This window comes from Penaeus chinensis, chromosome 29, assembly GCF_019202785.1.
Source record: "Penaeus chinensis breed Huanghai No. 1 chromosome 29, ASM1920278v2, whole genome shotgun sequence".
In the NCBI taxonomy this organism is placed as follows: Eukaryota; Metazoa; Arthropoda; class Malacostraca; order Decapoda; family Penaeidae; genus Penaeus; species Penaeus chinensis.
The window spans coordinates 32,308,834-32,325,689 of NC_061847.1; the positions used below are offsets into that span (position 1 = coordinate 32,308,834).

Genomic DNA, 16,856 nt, shown 5'->3' on the forward strand with positions numbered 1-16,856 from the left:
CAGTATCGCCAGCCCCAAATTCTGTCTTGATATGATCTACTGAATGATTTCTGTCTATCTGGGAATTAAGTGTCGTTTAACCCACTGCCGCTTTTTATTATAAACATCATAATTACTATAATACTATAATTACATTAGTAATAACAAAATAAGATAACGTGAAATATTTTCGTAAATTAAAGCAAAGGGTGAACGGGCGAGACAGGCAGTACTCGTAATTGACTCATTGGTGACTTAGTACAAGTGTAGCTATCTATGGGTAAAAACAATTAAACAAGTAAACTCAGTGACACGTGACATGCCCGTCGCGAATGGGTAAAAAAAAAGGATAGATCATGACTAACCATTGCAACCACTTAATCGGGCCAATTCTGTTAGCGAGACGTTAATGCAAGTATGTTATCATGTACACCAATATTCATGAAATCACTGAGGAAAATATACATCTTTCGTCACTGAAGACAAATCATAAATGTGATATATTAAAAATTAGGATTCAAAAAATGTTTATTTCTTTTGACAATAATAAAAAGTAAACAAGGAATGAATAACCACTTATTTTCAAGTGTTATATACAAGCAATTAGACTCTGATATCCCTTCCCTATTTTATTATATATAATTCATATTGCAATGATGGGATACACTATGTGTCGTTTCTATTAGTACAATAAATTATTAAATTATCAATATATGTACTGTGCACCGTATGTGCAACAAGGCAAGATCCAGTGTCATCAGCTAAACAACCTCATCAATATAAATTTTAAATGACATTTTCCAGGAGAAATGACTGGCCAGAACACCTATTTTCAATTTTTATTTCTCAGATCACAGTAGTTGGTCTGAAGGAGCATAAGGATTACAGCCACTGACATTTGGAAGCATGACGCTAACAAGGACTATGTGGGCAACACCTATGCGAAATTCTGCGAGATATTTCACTTTTACGTAAATTAAACTACGTTTTACACATATAAAAAATCCTCCATGGACTTACCCCGTCCTCTTATGTATAACGAACGATAACTGAGAAAGCCCATGTAAAAAATCCATACAAACTGAGTGACAAATCTTAAGTCCTTCTTAGTAAATAATACCTATTAATCTCTGGCCTTCCAGACATGCACAATTAGATAAAAAATAAAAGAGACATCTATTGTAGCCCTAACTGCGTCTACTCGTCGTAGAGCGGCGTCTGGTCCCCCCCGATGCTCATGTTGGTGGGCGAGTGGATGGTCTTGGGCGTGGAGCGCGCCGAGCGGGGCGTGGCGCGCGGGTTGTCGTAGTCGTGGTAGGGGCGCGGCGTGCGGTCGTCGTAGCGCGGGGTGCGTCGCGACCCGTCGTCGGGGTAGCTGGAGCTCGAAGCGTAGCGCGAGTCGCGGGGCTCCGAGTAGCGCGGCGTGCTTCGCCCTCCGTCGTGGTGTCTCGGGGTGGACCTCCCTGCGTCGCGGGCGCTGCCGCCGCCGCCGCCGCCCTTGGCCTGCACCCACGCGGCCGCCGCCATCTTCCAGTCCATCTGCTCCGAGCGGCTGCTGGCGGAGGGCGTGGACCGCGACGGCTGGCTGCTGTGGCCGGTGGAGGGGCGGTGCGAGGGCGTGCGGTTTCCGACGCTCGAGTACGAGGGCGTCTGAGAGCCGCTGTAGCGCGGGGTGGTAGAGGGGCCAGGCGTGGCGTAGGGCGTCATGAAGGGCGTCTGGCCGGAGGGCGTGTACGGGGTATTGGCGTAATTGGAGTAGCCTTGAGAAAACGCCCCTGGGGTGTGCGCTCCGTAGGGCGTGTTCGTAGCTGCCTGAGACAGGTTGTGCAGCATGTGGGGGTTGAGGTTTTGTGCCACCTTCTGGATGGTGGAGGCGTCGACGCCCATCAGGTTGGGCGTCGTGCCACCCATGTAGGGTGTGCGCGTGGACATCATGCCCGGCGTGGCCCCCATGCTGGGCGCGGGCCGCCGGAAGTTCACCTTGAACCACTTGAGGAGCGACGCCAGGTTGGGGTGCTGCATCCGGCCGCGGAACTTGAAGCCCTCGGGCGTCACCGTCACGAACTCGTGGATTACCTTCACGCGCGGCAGGTAGGACAGCATGAACTTGCCCGGCAGGTCCTTCCTCGGCGAAAACAGATAGGGAATGGTCTTGGGGTTCTTCTTTTTGTCCTCCTTCAAGATCTCGGAGGCCTTGTTTTTGTCGCCCATGACGGATTCTTTGTAATACTTGTATTCCAATATCTGGCGGACGTTTATCGCCATTGGCGAAATGTATCTGGCAATGATTTCGTCTAGATCCTCAAATTCTTCGTTCATGATCCACAACTTCTGGCCGAGAGAGAAGTCATTTTGCTTGTCCTGTTCCCGAATGTCAATGTGCTGGCAGATGCCTTCGGTGACCTTCCACGTCGCCGTGAGGTGATCGACGCCCTTGCTCGAGGGCCGGATTATGACCTCTCCTTGCTCGAGGTGCTGCATCACCTTCTCGGCTTCATTGTAGTCAATATTCCTGAAGGATGGATGAGCAATGACACGCTTCTGGTACTGTGTCTTCTTCTTGTCCATTTTCTTCCTACTGCTGTTCATGTCCTTCTCCTCTGTCTCATAGTCGTAGTATGCATCCTTAGGAGCCTTCCACTTGCCATCGCGATCCTGAAGGTCGGAGGTTCGAGAGGTAAGTTCGACCGAAAACTTCTCTGGGTCGATCTTCATGATGCGACACAACACAATGCCATTTCTCTTCACTCTCTCTGCTGGATTAGTCACTGTCTTGTCTGACAAATTCTTAATGCTAATAAACCCAGATATCCCATTGTCCAAGCGTACACGGATGCCAATGGCCTGGCCAGGGCAATCCCCTGCATCAAAATGATTCCACACCTCACTAAGCTCGGGGAAGTCATTCTTCAGGCAGAATGGACACTGCCAGAGACCCGTATCTTCGTTTCTGACAGGGTTGGCATTGTCCAGCTGATCTCCTCTGGGCTTTCGGTGGATGAAATTGGTTACTGTCACTTGCACTAATTTTCCGACATAAAATGTTTCTGGGGACTCTTTGGTCAAGATGTTGAAGATTTCCTCTGGAGTGGGAGATCTGAAAGGCATCCTGAAGTCCTTGTATCTGTGATTCAACTCGTGTCTTATGTCATACAAGGTTGTGTTCTTCTTACCAAAGCCTTGGTTCTGGAGTTCAGTCGCGAAAGCTTCTAAATCTAATTCACTCAGTCGTTCAGGAGTTTCTAAAATTTCTTCCAAAGCTTCTGCAGGTTTGCCTTCCTCGTCCTCATACTCCAAGGCATCGACTGCCATTTTTCTCGCCCAGTCATATGCCTCTGGATGAATACGTGTTGAATCGAGAACTTCAATATAATTATCACTATCTCCTAGAGCATTGGTGTCAATTTTAATGAATCCGGCACAATTAATAAATACTTTGGGACCCATGTGGAAATTGACCACCAGCTGGTTTCGATTCTCTAAACGCTGATTATTCTGCTTCATGTTCTTTATGAGAAGGTTAGCTTTACGAGGTCCCAAGCCACACACAAACTGCACTAAGTTCTGAGTATATGGGTAAGCCACAGCACGATTCAAGTCAACACCAACTTCATTTGTACGATTAACAAATTCAGTGTACAAAGAATCAAGGAGTTCAGCATTATTTATTTGATCTTGCAGTGAATGGAACTTTATATTGAGCAACTCATCATCAGCATTGCATAACTGTGAAAACTCGATTAGAGGATCTTGGATTCGGCGGCCAATGGAGATGGCCTGTCGCAGCAGGGGAGGATAGTCCAGGAAATCAGACTCACCCTTCTTGGACATGGCATAAATGTGGGCCAAGTCATTGTCAATAATCTCCACATTGATCTTGGGGAACTGCTCCTGCTCTTCCAGATCTTTTAAAATCTGTATCAGGTCTTCCTTGACCATGAAGCCTTCCCTGGACTCTCCGCTGACAGCCACTACATGGGGTTTGCGCCGAATGATGAACTCCTGCATCCGCCTGATGTCATTTTCCTTAGCAAGAGCATCCCTCTCATTGTAGGCATTGCGTCGCTTGAGCAAGTGAGGAAGGCGTATGTACTCACAACAATCTCCATCGATGTCAATGCAGCACCCAAAGGCAGCCTGTGACAGATCGGGCACATAGGCGATGGAGAAGACCCTGAAGCCCTTGGAGGTATCCCAATCATCCTCGTCCTCGTCGGAGAAGTCGCCAGGGTTGTAAGGTGCGATCTTAATCCAGTTGTATAGTTTGCTGCAGCACTGCTCAATCACATGGTCCTTGGACTCCTGCAGCAGTCTCTGGGACAGCTCTCTCTTCAGGTCTTCTATAATCCTCTTGAAGGCAAAGGTCACTGCTCGCCCTCTCAAGTCATTCCAGTCTTGGACCACTTGGGAGAACTCGTCCCGATAGTACAACTGCTTCATTTCGTCCAAATAGCTCAGCGAGGTATTGCCCTCAATGGTGTCAGACAGACTAATGGTCATGAGTTTATCCTCTACCCCACACTTGAGTCTCAGGAACTGGTCTCCCTGCAGGTCTGTGACAGGTTTGTCCTTCAAGTATTTGATGGGATAGAGTGGGTGGTGTTCGTCTACGATCTTTAGGCCCTGAGGGGTAGGTCTGGCACTGATCCTTGCTCGCTCAAAATACGCTTCACGCACTGTACGGCGGACAAGGGGTTCACATGCTAACTGCCACCCAACCATCCTCACAGCAGCTTCCAACACTCTTTCAGGAGTAGAACACATCCTGGAAAAAAAAAAAGGACATTAAACTTTTGTTCAGAACAAGTCTGTAATTTTAAACTCAAAATATTGCCTTATCATCAACTGCAGTCAACATCTACTCACATATGTACTCCATCCCATTTGTATTCATTTCTCATCCTATGAATCTTTTTAATCACAGGACTCTTAGAGTTTTAAAAAATTCCTTGAACTATATTCCAGCATGAGATTCAATAAGGAGACTAACTTACTTTGAGATGTGCTCCTCAGCCTCCTTGAGAGGGTCCTCCTGGCACTGTTCACAATCGAATCTCTGGTAGTTGTCGCGCAAATTTTCACCAAACTGTTCTGGTGTCAGACCAAACTTCTTGGTCAATGCCTCTGTAAACAGAAGGAGAGTCCATTAGGAAATATTTAATTCAGGAAAAGCCTGTATTATGAAATCATACCAATACCTATTTTATAACATTCTGGAGAGTTTCATAAAAAAAAGATGTGCAAGAAATAGCAGCTGAACTACAAACTGAGGTAGAACAAGATAAAATAGAAAAGAAATAAAATAGCAACAGAACTAGAAGAACAAATAATTTTTCAAGTTACTTGAGATGTCTGTATTAAACATCAGGCTATTGGAGACCCAAGCCATTCATTCTAACTTTTTCTTTTATTCAACTTTGCCCTCTCTCCACTTTCTTTTCTGAGAAACCTAGTCTACACTTAAATTCTATGTTAGCAAGATTAACTTCTGATGTGTGTTATTAATGAATATACTGTGTCTGTCTTAACAATTTAAGCTTCAAAAGTGATACAAATGAAAATGAAACACAAACACAAAAAAAAAATCCTTTCAATTTCCAAAATTTTCCAATTTTGCATATACAGAAAAGGATAAAAAAGTAATGGAAAGATAAATAAATAAATAAAAATATGCACACGAGAAAAGAAATTATAGTCCACCTGAAGACAGAGAATAATGGAGAAAAATGGAAGAGAAATGAAGAAACTGAGTGAGTGACAAAAAGGGGAATTGAGAGAAATTACTCACCAATGCCAGCTTTCCTTAGGAGTTCGTACTCATGCCGCCTCACTGCCTTCTTCAGTGCATCAGTGTCCTCTGTAGCTTGTTGTGGCTCATCCTCCACTTCCTCTTCCACTTCGGTTTCCACTTCTGTCTCCACCTCTTCTTCCTCTTCAGAATCATCGTCGTCTTCTCCATCTTCCATCTCTTTCTCTTTCTCTTTCTCCTTTTGTTTTTCCTTTTCCTTTTCCTTGTCTAGCTCACCCTCTTCATGTTCTTCATCTGAGTCTTTCTCTTTATCACTTTGTTTGTCCTTTTCTGCCTCATTCTCTTTGTCTACCTCTTCATCATTTTCCTTGTCTTTTTCCATTTCATTTTCCTTCTCCTTTTCAGGTTCCTTCTCTTTCTCCTGCTCTTCATCTTCATCATCGTCTTCTATGACAAAACCCTTCTTCTTTTTCTTTTTCTTTCTCTTGACCTTTCTTAGAACCTGAAAAGGAACACCAACCCTTAAGAATATTAACATAAAAGAGGACATCAACATCCATTAAACAAATATAAATTTTATCCATAATGATTACCTAAACATGAACTCAGGCAAATAACTTGAAGGAACGCTTTCCTCATTTAAACCGAAGAATGTTGTATTTGTATCAACAAGGAAAATTCATGTGAAATACAACACATCTTATATTCTTTCTTTCCTCCTCTGCTAAACACACACAGTTCAAGACCCAGAAGGAGAAAACAGTAAGAAAGAGAAAAATTTGATTCAAACAAAAATCAAATATAGTGAGCAGGAAAAATTTGATTCATACAAAAATCATAATGACTAACCTTCACAACCTTTGTAGCACGCACTGTATTCTGCCTTTCTTTGTTCTTGGCCTTCATGTGCTCATGCATGTCAGGCAGTTCCTTTCCATAGTAAAGCAAGAACTGCTTGTAGCAATCATTAAACTGCTCAGAGGTCTCCAATTCATCCATTCTGAAAGTCAAAGCACAAGAAATTTTACTACCAATATACTAAAAACAAAACATATATATAAAATATCAATTTAAAAAAACTAAACAAAAAATTTGAAGGTAAAATACAAATAATAATAATAGCCTAGAATAAAGCCAAATATTGCATTACAGATTCTCTTTCAATCAATAAATTTGTGTAATACAAATTACCTCTCAATATCCTCTTCCTTGAGCATCCTCACATTCTCTGGAAGGGGTGCATCGAGGTCCTTCATGATCAGGTCACCCTGGAATTCCGACATCATCTGGAACCTTGACCGCAGGTTCTCCTTTCGGCGCTTCAGCTGACACCACTGTGGGCAGGCGGATCAATTCATGGCTATAGCTTTGTAGGATATAATACCTTCCTCCTAACAAATGGAATTGTTCGTTCTTGTTGCAATGGCAGTAAAGACAGACTACTTGTTTAGGGAAAAGGATCTGGGAAGAAACAAATTAAACAGAGGATAAGAGGGTAAGGCAAAATGCAAGCTATATAAAGACAGAAATGAAATGAGGAAAGAAAAAAAGAAAGAAAGATATGAAAGAATAACACAACAATGAAAACAAGAAAGAAAGAGAGCAAAATAATATTAATAATGATGATAATGATAATATTGATGATGATAAAGCACACACACTCGTCCTTCCAAGCCGCACCTTTTCATCCCAACGGTAGACCTTCCACAGGTCGTGAATGTTCAGCTCCGGCTGGACTTCCTCCTTCCTGTAGAAGGCAATGAAGGGAACCTCACACGTGGAATTCCTCATCAGATCCAGGGCATTGTAGATCTTCTGAATCATGTTCATGTCACGGCGGGAGCGGAGCTTGGCTTCGTCACGTCCTTCCTGAAGGGGTCAATGAAGAAGGGTTCAATCACACAGGTGCGTATACTGCTTTTAGAAAATATTTTTAATTCACACAAACAATGATTAAATACCATGGAAACGAGGTCTATTTCATATTTTACTCAATGAAAATATCTTATTTGGTTTATAAGGCAGTAAAAAGGAATGTTTCTTACCCTACCTATCCTCCCCCCCTTCTCAAGAAAGAAAAACACCAAAAATAAAATCATAGAAACTGAAGTTCTTACATAAATTTGAATTTACTTTGCATGCATTATAGTTTATACCTAACCTGTGCTACGCATTACAGAAGAAATATCAATTAAATTTTAGTAATGGCAAGTCCTTAACCCAATGGCGCCGGGTATAGCAAATTAAAAAAAACTCTACGCTCTGGCGAACGGCGGCAGCGCGCCGACTCCGAGCGCGTGATATCGGTCCATCAAGCCGATTCATTGCCTCAGGGCGTTTTGGCGCGGCGCCGCTGCGGACAGCCTCACGCCGCACATCGTGCGTATTGTTATGACGGCGACAGCCGTGACCCGTCGCCATTGGGTTAAATAAACCAACTTTAAACCAATTTTAGTTTTTCTGCAGTTTCTTCTTTATTTATGGGAATTATACTATACATTCAATATGAACATGTACATCAGCTGGACAGTCACTCTTAAAGAGATCCTGGATTTTATATATTTCCCTCAGTATTAGCTTAATTAACAATGCACTCTTCTCAAATACCTGGTTTGATATATATGGCTTGAAGAATGCATGATGATAAATCCACTTGGCCTCTTGATCGAGCTCCTTGTCTGTAGCGCGGTCGTCACCCTCTCCTCTTGTGCGTGTTACAGGGATCTGCCGTAGCTGGAACCTTTCAGGGACGTCCGACTTGCGGATTTCATGATCCTGGTCTGTGAGGTGACCTCGCTCAAGTTCACTAGGCTCGAAGACCTGGAAAAGGAACAAGCAAAATTTGATGTGATAGATGCTACATTAAAATGGTATCACAGTTCGTTATTCAACCACGAATAAAAAGACTTTAGCTATTCTATCAACACAATGAAATTACCAATATAAGATGTGGGTACTCTCATTTCACATACCTCGTAGATGGATTTCTTGATAGGCTTCCTGCGTTCCTTTCTACGATGCCGTCTCTCTCTCCCCTCAACATCTTCGTCTTCCTCATAATCATCATCATCTTCCTCCTCTTCATCTTCACCTTCATCATAATCTATACATACAAAAACAGTTAATATTTCTTGTAATTTTGCTTTTTAATTCTTTAGACATTATTTAGCTATGCATTAATGTAGACATATTCCCAGGATATTCCTTTTAAACTCAATGTGGAAAATACTTGATTGTAAAGCTTAACCTAATGCCGACAGGCATGATGTGTACGTACATGCTATGCCCACACTGAGTTACTTTTTTTTATTGTTTTTACATATAGATGGCTACACTTGTACTAAGTCACCAATGAGCCAATTACAAGTACTGCCTGTCTCGCTCGTTTACCCTCATCTTTGATTTACGAAAACATTTTTTGTTATCTTATTTTGCTGTTAATAATGTTTAAATTATAGTAATTACAATGTTTATTATAAAAATAACACCATCAATATTCATAGCCCTAGTAAAAAATATGTTTTTCCCACCATTTCAAGTCACGTAAGGTCACAAGGTCTACTAAATGACTCCTTTGTGGCTAAGCACTAGCAGAGCCATCTATGGGCAGAGACATTTCACAAAAAATATAGAAAATGAGCACAGCATTTCCCCTTTTTTATTTTCCCCAACGGCATTGGGTTAAATGCCCCACATCTCTTCTAAGGCCTCCTATTCTACTGACCTTCATACTGCTCAAACTCTCCATAGTCGAAGTCACAACCGAAGATGTCTCTTGCAGCCTCGAGACCCTCGTCCTCAAAGATGGCCTTCTTCTTTGTCTTGGCGATGGGCTTGCCATCATCATCCACAATGAAGCTTCCTTCACCATCAGATTCTTCTTCTTCCTCTTCCGAGGCATAGGTCTCAGGCTGCTGGGGGACCTGTGGGGCGGGGGCAGCCTCTTCATCGTCCTCCTGTAGAGGGTCAAAGTTTCCATTAGGATTTCAAAAATACTCATTACAATGTAGCTGTTGAATCAACACTCTTCACCACATCAGCAGAGATGCTTCATGCCTCATTTGGAAAACTGCTTGATTCCCACTACAGCTGGCCATAAAGAAGAAATAATGACCAACAAATAATTGTTTTTGACAAAATTTTGTCACATTCAAAAAAAGGAAGGTTATCACAGATAAAAAAGTAAGAAAAAAAGAAAAAGAAAAAAAAAAAGTGAATTTTGTCTCTAAATAATAATGGCTAATACAATTATACTGTTCAGTATACTACTTGTATGCTCATCTGGTATAATAAGAATTGAAAAGAATTGATCATAACTTAAACAGGCATATTTCTGGTAAGTGAGAATAAACACTAACTTATGTGAACAAATCATCTGGATTTTTATGGCTGCCAAGATAAGTTGGCAAAAGTATAGAAATATTGTTTAACAGTAATAGCTTACTTTCAATATCTGTCTTGGTGTCATTGTAACATCGGAATACATTATAAAAAGTAAAATCTTTAAGCCTTCACTGTCTTTTTTTACAGACAAAAAAAAAAAAAAAAAAAAAAAAACCCAACTCTCTCCTCCATTAAAATTTAATTATTATTATTTTATCATCAGGAGGTCATATCTGTATCCAATGAAAGTGAAATTTATAGGATGCCTGTAAGTATTTCCCAAAACTTAAATAATAAAATCATGTTTTGATGTAAGTTGGCACCCCATTACTCAGTGCTAATATGAACTGATTTCTTCTAATGTTGTAATACATAAAAATAATGTAATGAATTACACCAACAGTGTAGATGCAGTCCTCAAACATTAGCTGCTGTTTTCTTAAATACTTCTAACATGCAGGCTTATATCTAGTTCTGAAAATCTATCTATAAATATGCTAAAGTAAAAAAAGGAAAAACACTTATATTGTGAATAGGGAACAGAAAGAAAAAACAAAAAAACAACAATTCATGAATCAATTGCCGAATGCTTTTGCAAAACTACACATGGGAAATATAATAGCATTCCCAGATTTCTAGAGAGAAAGAAAAACAAAAAAAAAAAAAAAAAGAGTTAAAGTGTAAGTAAAAAGTGTACATATGAATCAGGACCACTTACTGCATCCTCCTAAGACGGCAGGGTGTGGGAAAACAAAAAATAAAAGCAGTGCATATGGAGCATGAAGCCGTAAAACACTAATTACGCTCTCCTGAAAATCTGTTCAACATTTATGGTAAAAATGTCTATTTCAAAATTCTAACATTAACAACAAACAAAATGGCCTTTGCAGAACACCCACAAGCAAGGATGCCAGGCAGCATAGCAATGTTTTTAACATTACAGTCATGTTGATATAGGTTGTACAGACTACTTGAATACTTCTAAAGTGAAATTAATATCAAACAGATCTGAATTCAGCTAATAAGTAATTTTTCATTATGATTAAGTATAAAAAAAATATTTTTAAATTAATTTTTCTTTGTATTAAATATATGTCTCATGAGACAACCCCCAAGAAATACTGTCTCTGATAATGACTCGAATAATTATTCAAATTATTTCAAAACGGCATATCTGTTTAAAGCTATCTTACATTACTCTTAAATAACTAAACCAAAATTAAGTCTAGATGTATTTTGGAGTGATTAAGATGGACATGATAAATGGTCATTATTATTTTATCCACAATTAACAGTCAGAAGCAGCAATTTCACACTTCCCTTGTGTTGCAGGAGAGCTTACCACTTTACAAACTTCTTTGCTATCTTCTCTGATAGTTAAAGGAATAAAGCAACAGTGGCTAGTTCCTTTCTTCAGCAAAAATACCGATGAAACAGAGCTGAATAAAGTATGTACACAGGGTAGTTTTTCTTTGAAATGCCTTGGATAAGAGGATATCACATGCATACCATACCATATCTCTAAAAAATGTGGTAAATATAATCTATCCACCTATCTAGCTATATTTCAAAAACTACCCATTTGTAAAAGGAAACATATATTCACTGAAAAGTAGCAAACAAATTCCCTTACAATGATGGCCAAAAATTACTATATAGCTTCTACATTTCTGCAGGGTGTGGGTGCAAAATTCATGTTGCTGCTTAAAAAAGGAAATCTTGTTTATTTTTGTTTTTGCTTTTCTTTCTAAGTGGTTTGTATCTTTAGATAATTAAACATCATAAGTGAATGGAAATGCAATTCCTTGCAGCTAGAGTATGTCTCCTTTTCATACACCAAAGGGTTAAATACTCTGAGGGACACAGTACAAGGAAAATACTGATGGAGAAACAAATAGGATGAATAAAGGGTTAAGGATGAATAAAGAAGATGAATAAATGGGATGAATAAACACTGCACATAGGAATCCATGAGACAACTGTAGGCTTTACTCACATCACCCGATCCCTCGAAGATTTCTCTCCTGATCTGTCCCTGAACGTCCTCTTCCTCAGCATCTGAATCTTCATCTTCTATTCTCTTTAGACGTTTGAATTTTTTCTGGAAATGATTTACTGTGTGTTTAACAAATATTTATGTGATCAAAAAGATTCTGAACAGATTGATATCTTTTGTAGGAAATTAATAACTTTTTTTAAAACTTTTTCATTAGTCTGTTTTGCATGTTACTGTAATCTATTAAATTACATAAATGAAACTATATTCTTTGTAATGTAGAAAAGATATGAATGAGAAGGAATACATCTAGTATTGTGAAGCTATTCATTCTCATTTATACCTTTTCAACAAGTAACATAAAATCATAAATTTTTTATGTACTTATAAACACACAAATACACATTGCCAGTTTGAAACTTACCTTTCTGTCTAGTTTCACACCTATATTTTCTTCAATGAGATCAAGATCATCCTCATCTAAGTTGTCTCCGTCCAAGTCATCATCGTCGTCATCGTCTCGTTTTCTTTTTCCTTCCACTTCACTGTCTGATCCCCCTTCATCTTCCTCTTCATCATCATCATCATTGATAAATCCTTTGTTTTCCTCTTGGATCATTTCCTCTGCATGGGGTACATTAGAATTATATAGAATTTAGTCAGAGTAAGAACAAATTATTAAAGGTTTCTTGAATGACATAATCCCTCCTTTATTATATATATGTACAATATAAACAGAACACTGACAAACATGACATCAGATCATATCTAGTAACGCACCATCTTCATCCTCCTCCTCTGATGAGTCTTCTACAGATTTCTTGAGTTTCTTGAGTTTCTTCTTTTCCTCCTCCCCATACTCCTCCTCTTCCTCCTCACTCTCCTCTGCCTCTGAATCTATGAAGTGTGACATAGTTGCTTACTGTCGCCTGGAAGAGAAAATCATTCAATTAGTTTTTGCAACTTGGCACTAGAGAAATAGTGTGTTTGTGACTTTTGTGAGAGAAACGTTCCGGTCACTCACCATTTCTTGTGATCAGATTAAACAAAATTTAAAACCTGATACCCTATGGCTGAAGTGGAAGGAACGTCAAAGTAAAGCTGATCAGCCATTTAAGCCTTTATATAAAAGCTATTCCCACCAATAAGATAATTATGACAAGTTATTATGGAGGCAAATGGTATTACACCATAATCAAATAATAAGAACTGCTTTAAGATAAGGAAAATCTAAGGACACTGTCATAAAGATATGTAAAAACCAACATTCACTGATACATAACATGATATGTGTAGGCAAAAAATGTTGTCAGAAATTAACCCATTTGCAACAGGGAAAATGAACAAAAAATGGGGAAAATGCTGTGCTCATTTTTTATATTTTTTTGTGAAATGTCTCTACACATCGATGGCTCTGCCTTACCCGATTTCACCTTTACTTGAATTGGCGGGAAAATATGTTTTTTACTAGTGCTATGAATATCGATGGTGATATTTTTATTATAAACATTTTAATCACTAAAATATCATAAACAATAGTAATAGCAAAATAAGATAACAAAATATTTTTGTAAATTAAAGAAAAGGGTAAACAGGCGAGACAGGCAGTACTCATAACTGGCTCACTGGTGATTTAGTACAAGTGTAGCCATCTATGTCTAAAACAATCAAACAAGTAAACTCACAGTGGGCATGTCACAGATATGTGACATGCACGTCGCGAATGGGTTAAGAAAATAGGTTGTGCTAAATACCAAGGCATTCTTCTCGCAAACACTGTGGCCAAGTCCCATATTACCTACATAATGCATATTTTGGATTTTCATAACCACTAAATCACCCTTGATTACTACTTTTAATGACAGGCTCTTAACCTGTTACTGCTGTGTATAGCAGTCATAACAAACCGTGTGGTGACGAGCTAGAGTGCGGTGAGCAGGAATTCTTTTACATGTAGCGTACTCCCATGCCCAGCAGCTGGACCTTGCCAGTAATCACCAGAGTCTATGACACCAAGAGATTCCTAAGACCCATCACTGAGGGGCTCATGAGTTCCTAACCTTGCTCATTTCTTTCTTCCTCAGTCAACAGGATTGGAATATCTTTTTTGCTATTTGTGGGATTTTTCTTAAATGTAGTAACCATTTGTGTGACCAATAATTAAAAATTAATGGTTTGACTATGCTAAATGAGATTTAGAAACAAACCTAAAATTTGTGAATTCCCATTTATGGGAATATATCTGATATGCAAGAGATCGAGTGAAGTTAAATTTGTCAGACAAAATAATTTGTGATTGGTCAAGTTTTTGCTGAGCAATGCTGGTTGATTGGTGCTTGGAATTTTTTTTTTTTATTTGGGGGGGGCATTGTGGGGAGGTTGGTGGTGGAGGGACAGTGGGTATTTGGAGGGATCTGCTGGAAAACTCAGTAGTTTTTCCTAGTACTGGTGGATTCCAGAGACACTGAAACCCTACTTACTACAAAAAAGGCAAAGTTAATCCAGGCACAAGCATTATAAGTGACTGTTGGCAGGCACACAATTACTTGCATAAAGAAGGATCTAACCATTTCACTGTCAATCACTCAATTTTCTAGACCCCAAAACAAAAGCCCACACTAATACTATTGAGCCCTTTTGGAGGGAAGCCAAGGTAAAAGTGCCACTTTGAAGGGTATCTGGCTCACTCAATGTTTTTCATGACAGTGAATGAGCCTAATAAAAGATTCCATGACTTTCTCCATGCTGCTGCTTGGCCAACCCTCGACAGCAAGGGTTGTGCTTATGTCCATGATCAGGTTGTGATAGATTAGGCAAAGAGGTCAGTTTGGTTATGTGATTACATATAACAGACACAGGTCTCTGCACCCAATAGGAAAACAAGGCAACTGGGGAGGGGTCCAGGGGCAGAACCCCTGAATGGGAAATGCAGCAATTAGGAGGGGGTCCAGGGGGCAGGACTGTTTGTAGTTCCTACAGTGATCTTTATGGTAGATTGTGCATTTAGGATGGGGTTCTCTCAATGTTTTTTTTTTTTCTTTTTCCCACTTCCTTTATTGTATGAAATGCCATTCCTGGTCCAGTTTTTTTTTTTCTTTTTTCTTTACTTTTTAAAATCCCTGCTGTGAACAAAATAGACCCCCCCCCCCCCCCCCCCCAGCACCTGACTCTCCACAGGATCCCCCAGAATTGTTGACTGGAGTGCAGTCATGTAGGAAATAATTTCCAACAACAATAAAAGAGAAACAGAGTAAAAGGGAATTTAAAAAAATAGATGGTAAGTCTCCAGAACAGAACTGTGTGAATAGAGAAAAACTAGCCAAAAGTTAACTGGTCAGAATAGGATCACATGAACAATGTAATGGCCTCAGTGCTCTGGTAAATGCAAACAATCCACCCCAAAAATTGAACATTTCAGCATGAGATTGCTTACACTGGTTCCTTATGTAATAAATCCTTCCTAATTAAATCATGCTGACTTATTGTGACCAATTTCCAAAATCTACCTTGTACTACATGGGTGTGGGATACAAACTACACCCCAAAAAGTACCCTAGAATAAAGTCTTTCTCCTAGACCAACAGGCACCTCAAATACAGGAAAATAAATCGTACTTGATTAGTGTCCACAACACCCTCACACAGCCTTCTGTAAGTTGGCACATAGCACAAATAAAAGGGGGTAGAGGAGGTTTACCCCCCTTCTAAGGGAATAAATAGTGAGTAGGAAAGGTTAGATTTGAGTCTTGGGTTTGCATGATGGTTTTGGGACTTGTGTCTTTGGTGCTGTGTGCTCTCAGTACCAAATACTTTATGATTATCCAGAGTCAACACAAACCATACATCACAACATACTTTACAAGAATACAAGCCCCTCCCAAGCAGGCCCCTGAGCAGGTGGTGGGGCTTGGAGAGAAAGGTAAACGGCCCTTTCCTTTGACAGCCACGAAGCCTTTCCACGCTGCTCTGGGCCTCAACGCCGAGCTGCCCACCAGGAGGAGGCTCCAGACAACCACTCAATACTACCTTCTAAATCTTTCATTCGCGTTCTTTATCTCTTACTCTCCCAGGCAACAGATGTCAAAGTTAATCAAATGGCTTCCATGGATTAAACAGGTTGAAAGATATTAACAAAAAGAGTTGATTTGTCATTAATTAAAAAGAAAAACGAAATGCAACTGCCGGCATCTACCCTTAGCAACAACAAAAGCAGATCCTACTGCGACGAACTTCGCTTATTCTTATTTCCTCACTCAAGTAAATTATGACATTTAGACGAAATTACTACTGCAAATGCTCCTCTAAAAAGCTCCGGAAAAGCTAAAATAACCCAACTTTCTAACCCGTTTTGGGGCCAAATGACTGACTTGTCACAACTGAACGTCCTCCTCCCTTGTTTCGCGCCTGCAGACCAAATGCACCAGAAACCAGCAACCCAACCCACCTCCAACCGAAAGCAAAACAGTACATTTCCCTTCGCTTCCTCTAAAACACGGTAACCTTTTCCGGAGCTTGGGAAAACGCCTGAATCCTGAGGCTTACCGCTGTTGTTTTGGGAGCGAGGCAATATGGCGGCGAGACGATGGCGCAGAAGACGTTAGGTCACCGGAGGGAAAACAAGCAACGCTGGTAAATATCTCGTAAAATAGATTTTGCTCTAGTATGGTGTATTTGGGGTGAGATCCTGATTTTTTATCATGGATTATCATAAAAAAATATTATTTTGTGGATTTTTTACTTTGATAAGCAG

General features: G+C 40.1%; 1 protein-coding gene across 1 annotated transcript; it reads right to left on the minus strand.

The window, feature by feature from the left end:
* Nucleotides 1-804: 804 nt before the first annotated feature.
* LOC125040528 (transcription elongation factor SPT6-like) lies at nucleotides 805-16,701 on the minus strand. Its single transcript, XM_047635096.1, has 14 exons — nucleotides 16,649-16,701; nucleotides 12,888-13,036; nucleotides 12,532-12,731; nucleotides 12,108-12,212; nucleotides 9,453-9,684; nucleotides 8,701-8,831; nucleotides 8,336-8,548; nucleotides 7,409-7,597; nucleotides 6,920-7,062; nucleotides 6,587-6,728; nucleotides 6,063-6,122; nucleotides 5,768-5,867; nucleotides 4,974-5,103; nucleotides 805-4,744 (listed from the first exon to the last, which is right to left on the minus strand). The coding sequence occupies exons 2-14, from the start codon at nucleotides 13,018-13,020 to the stop codon at nucleotides 1,177-1,179; spliced, it is 5,346 nt and encodes a 1,781-aa protein (XP_047491052.1). The 5' UTR covers nucleotides 13,021-13,036; nucleotides 16,649-16,701; the 3' UTR covers nucleotides 805-1,176.
* Between the last annotated feature and the right edge of the window lie 155 nt (nucleotides 16,702-16,856).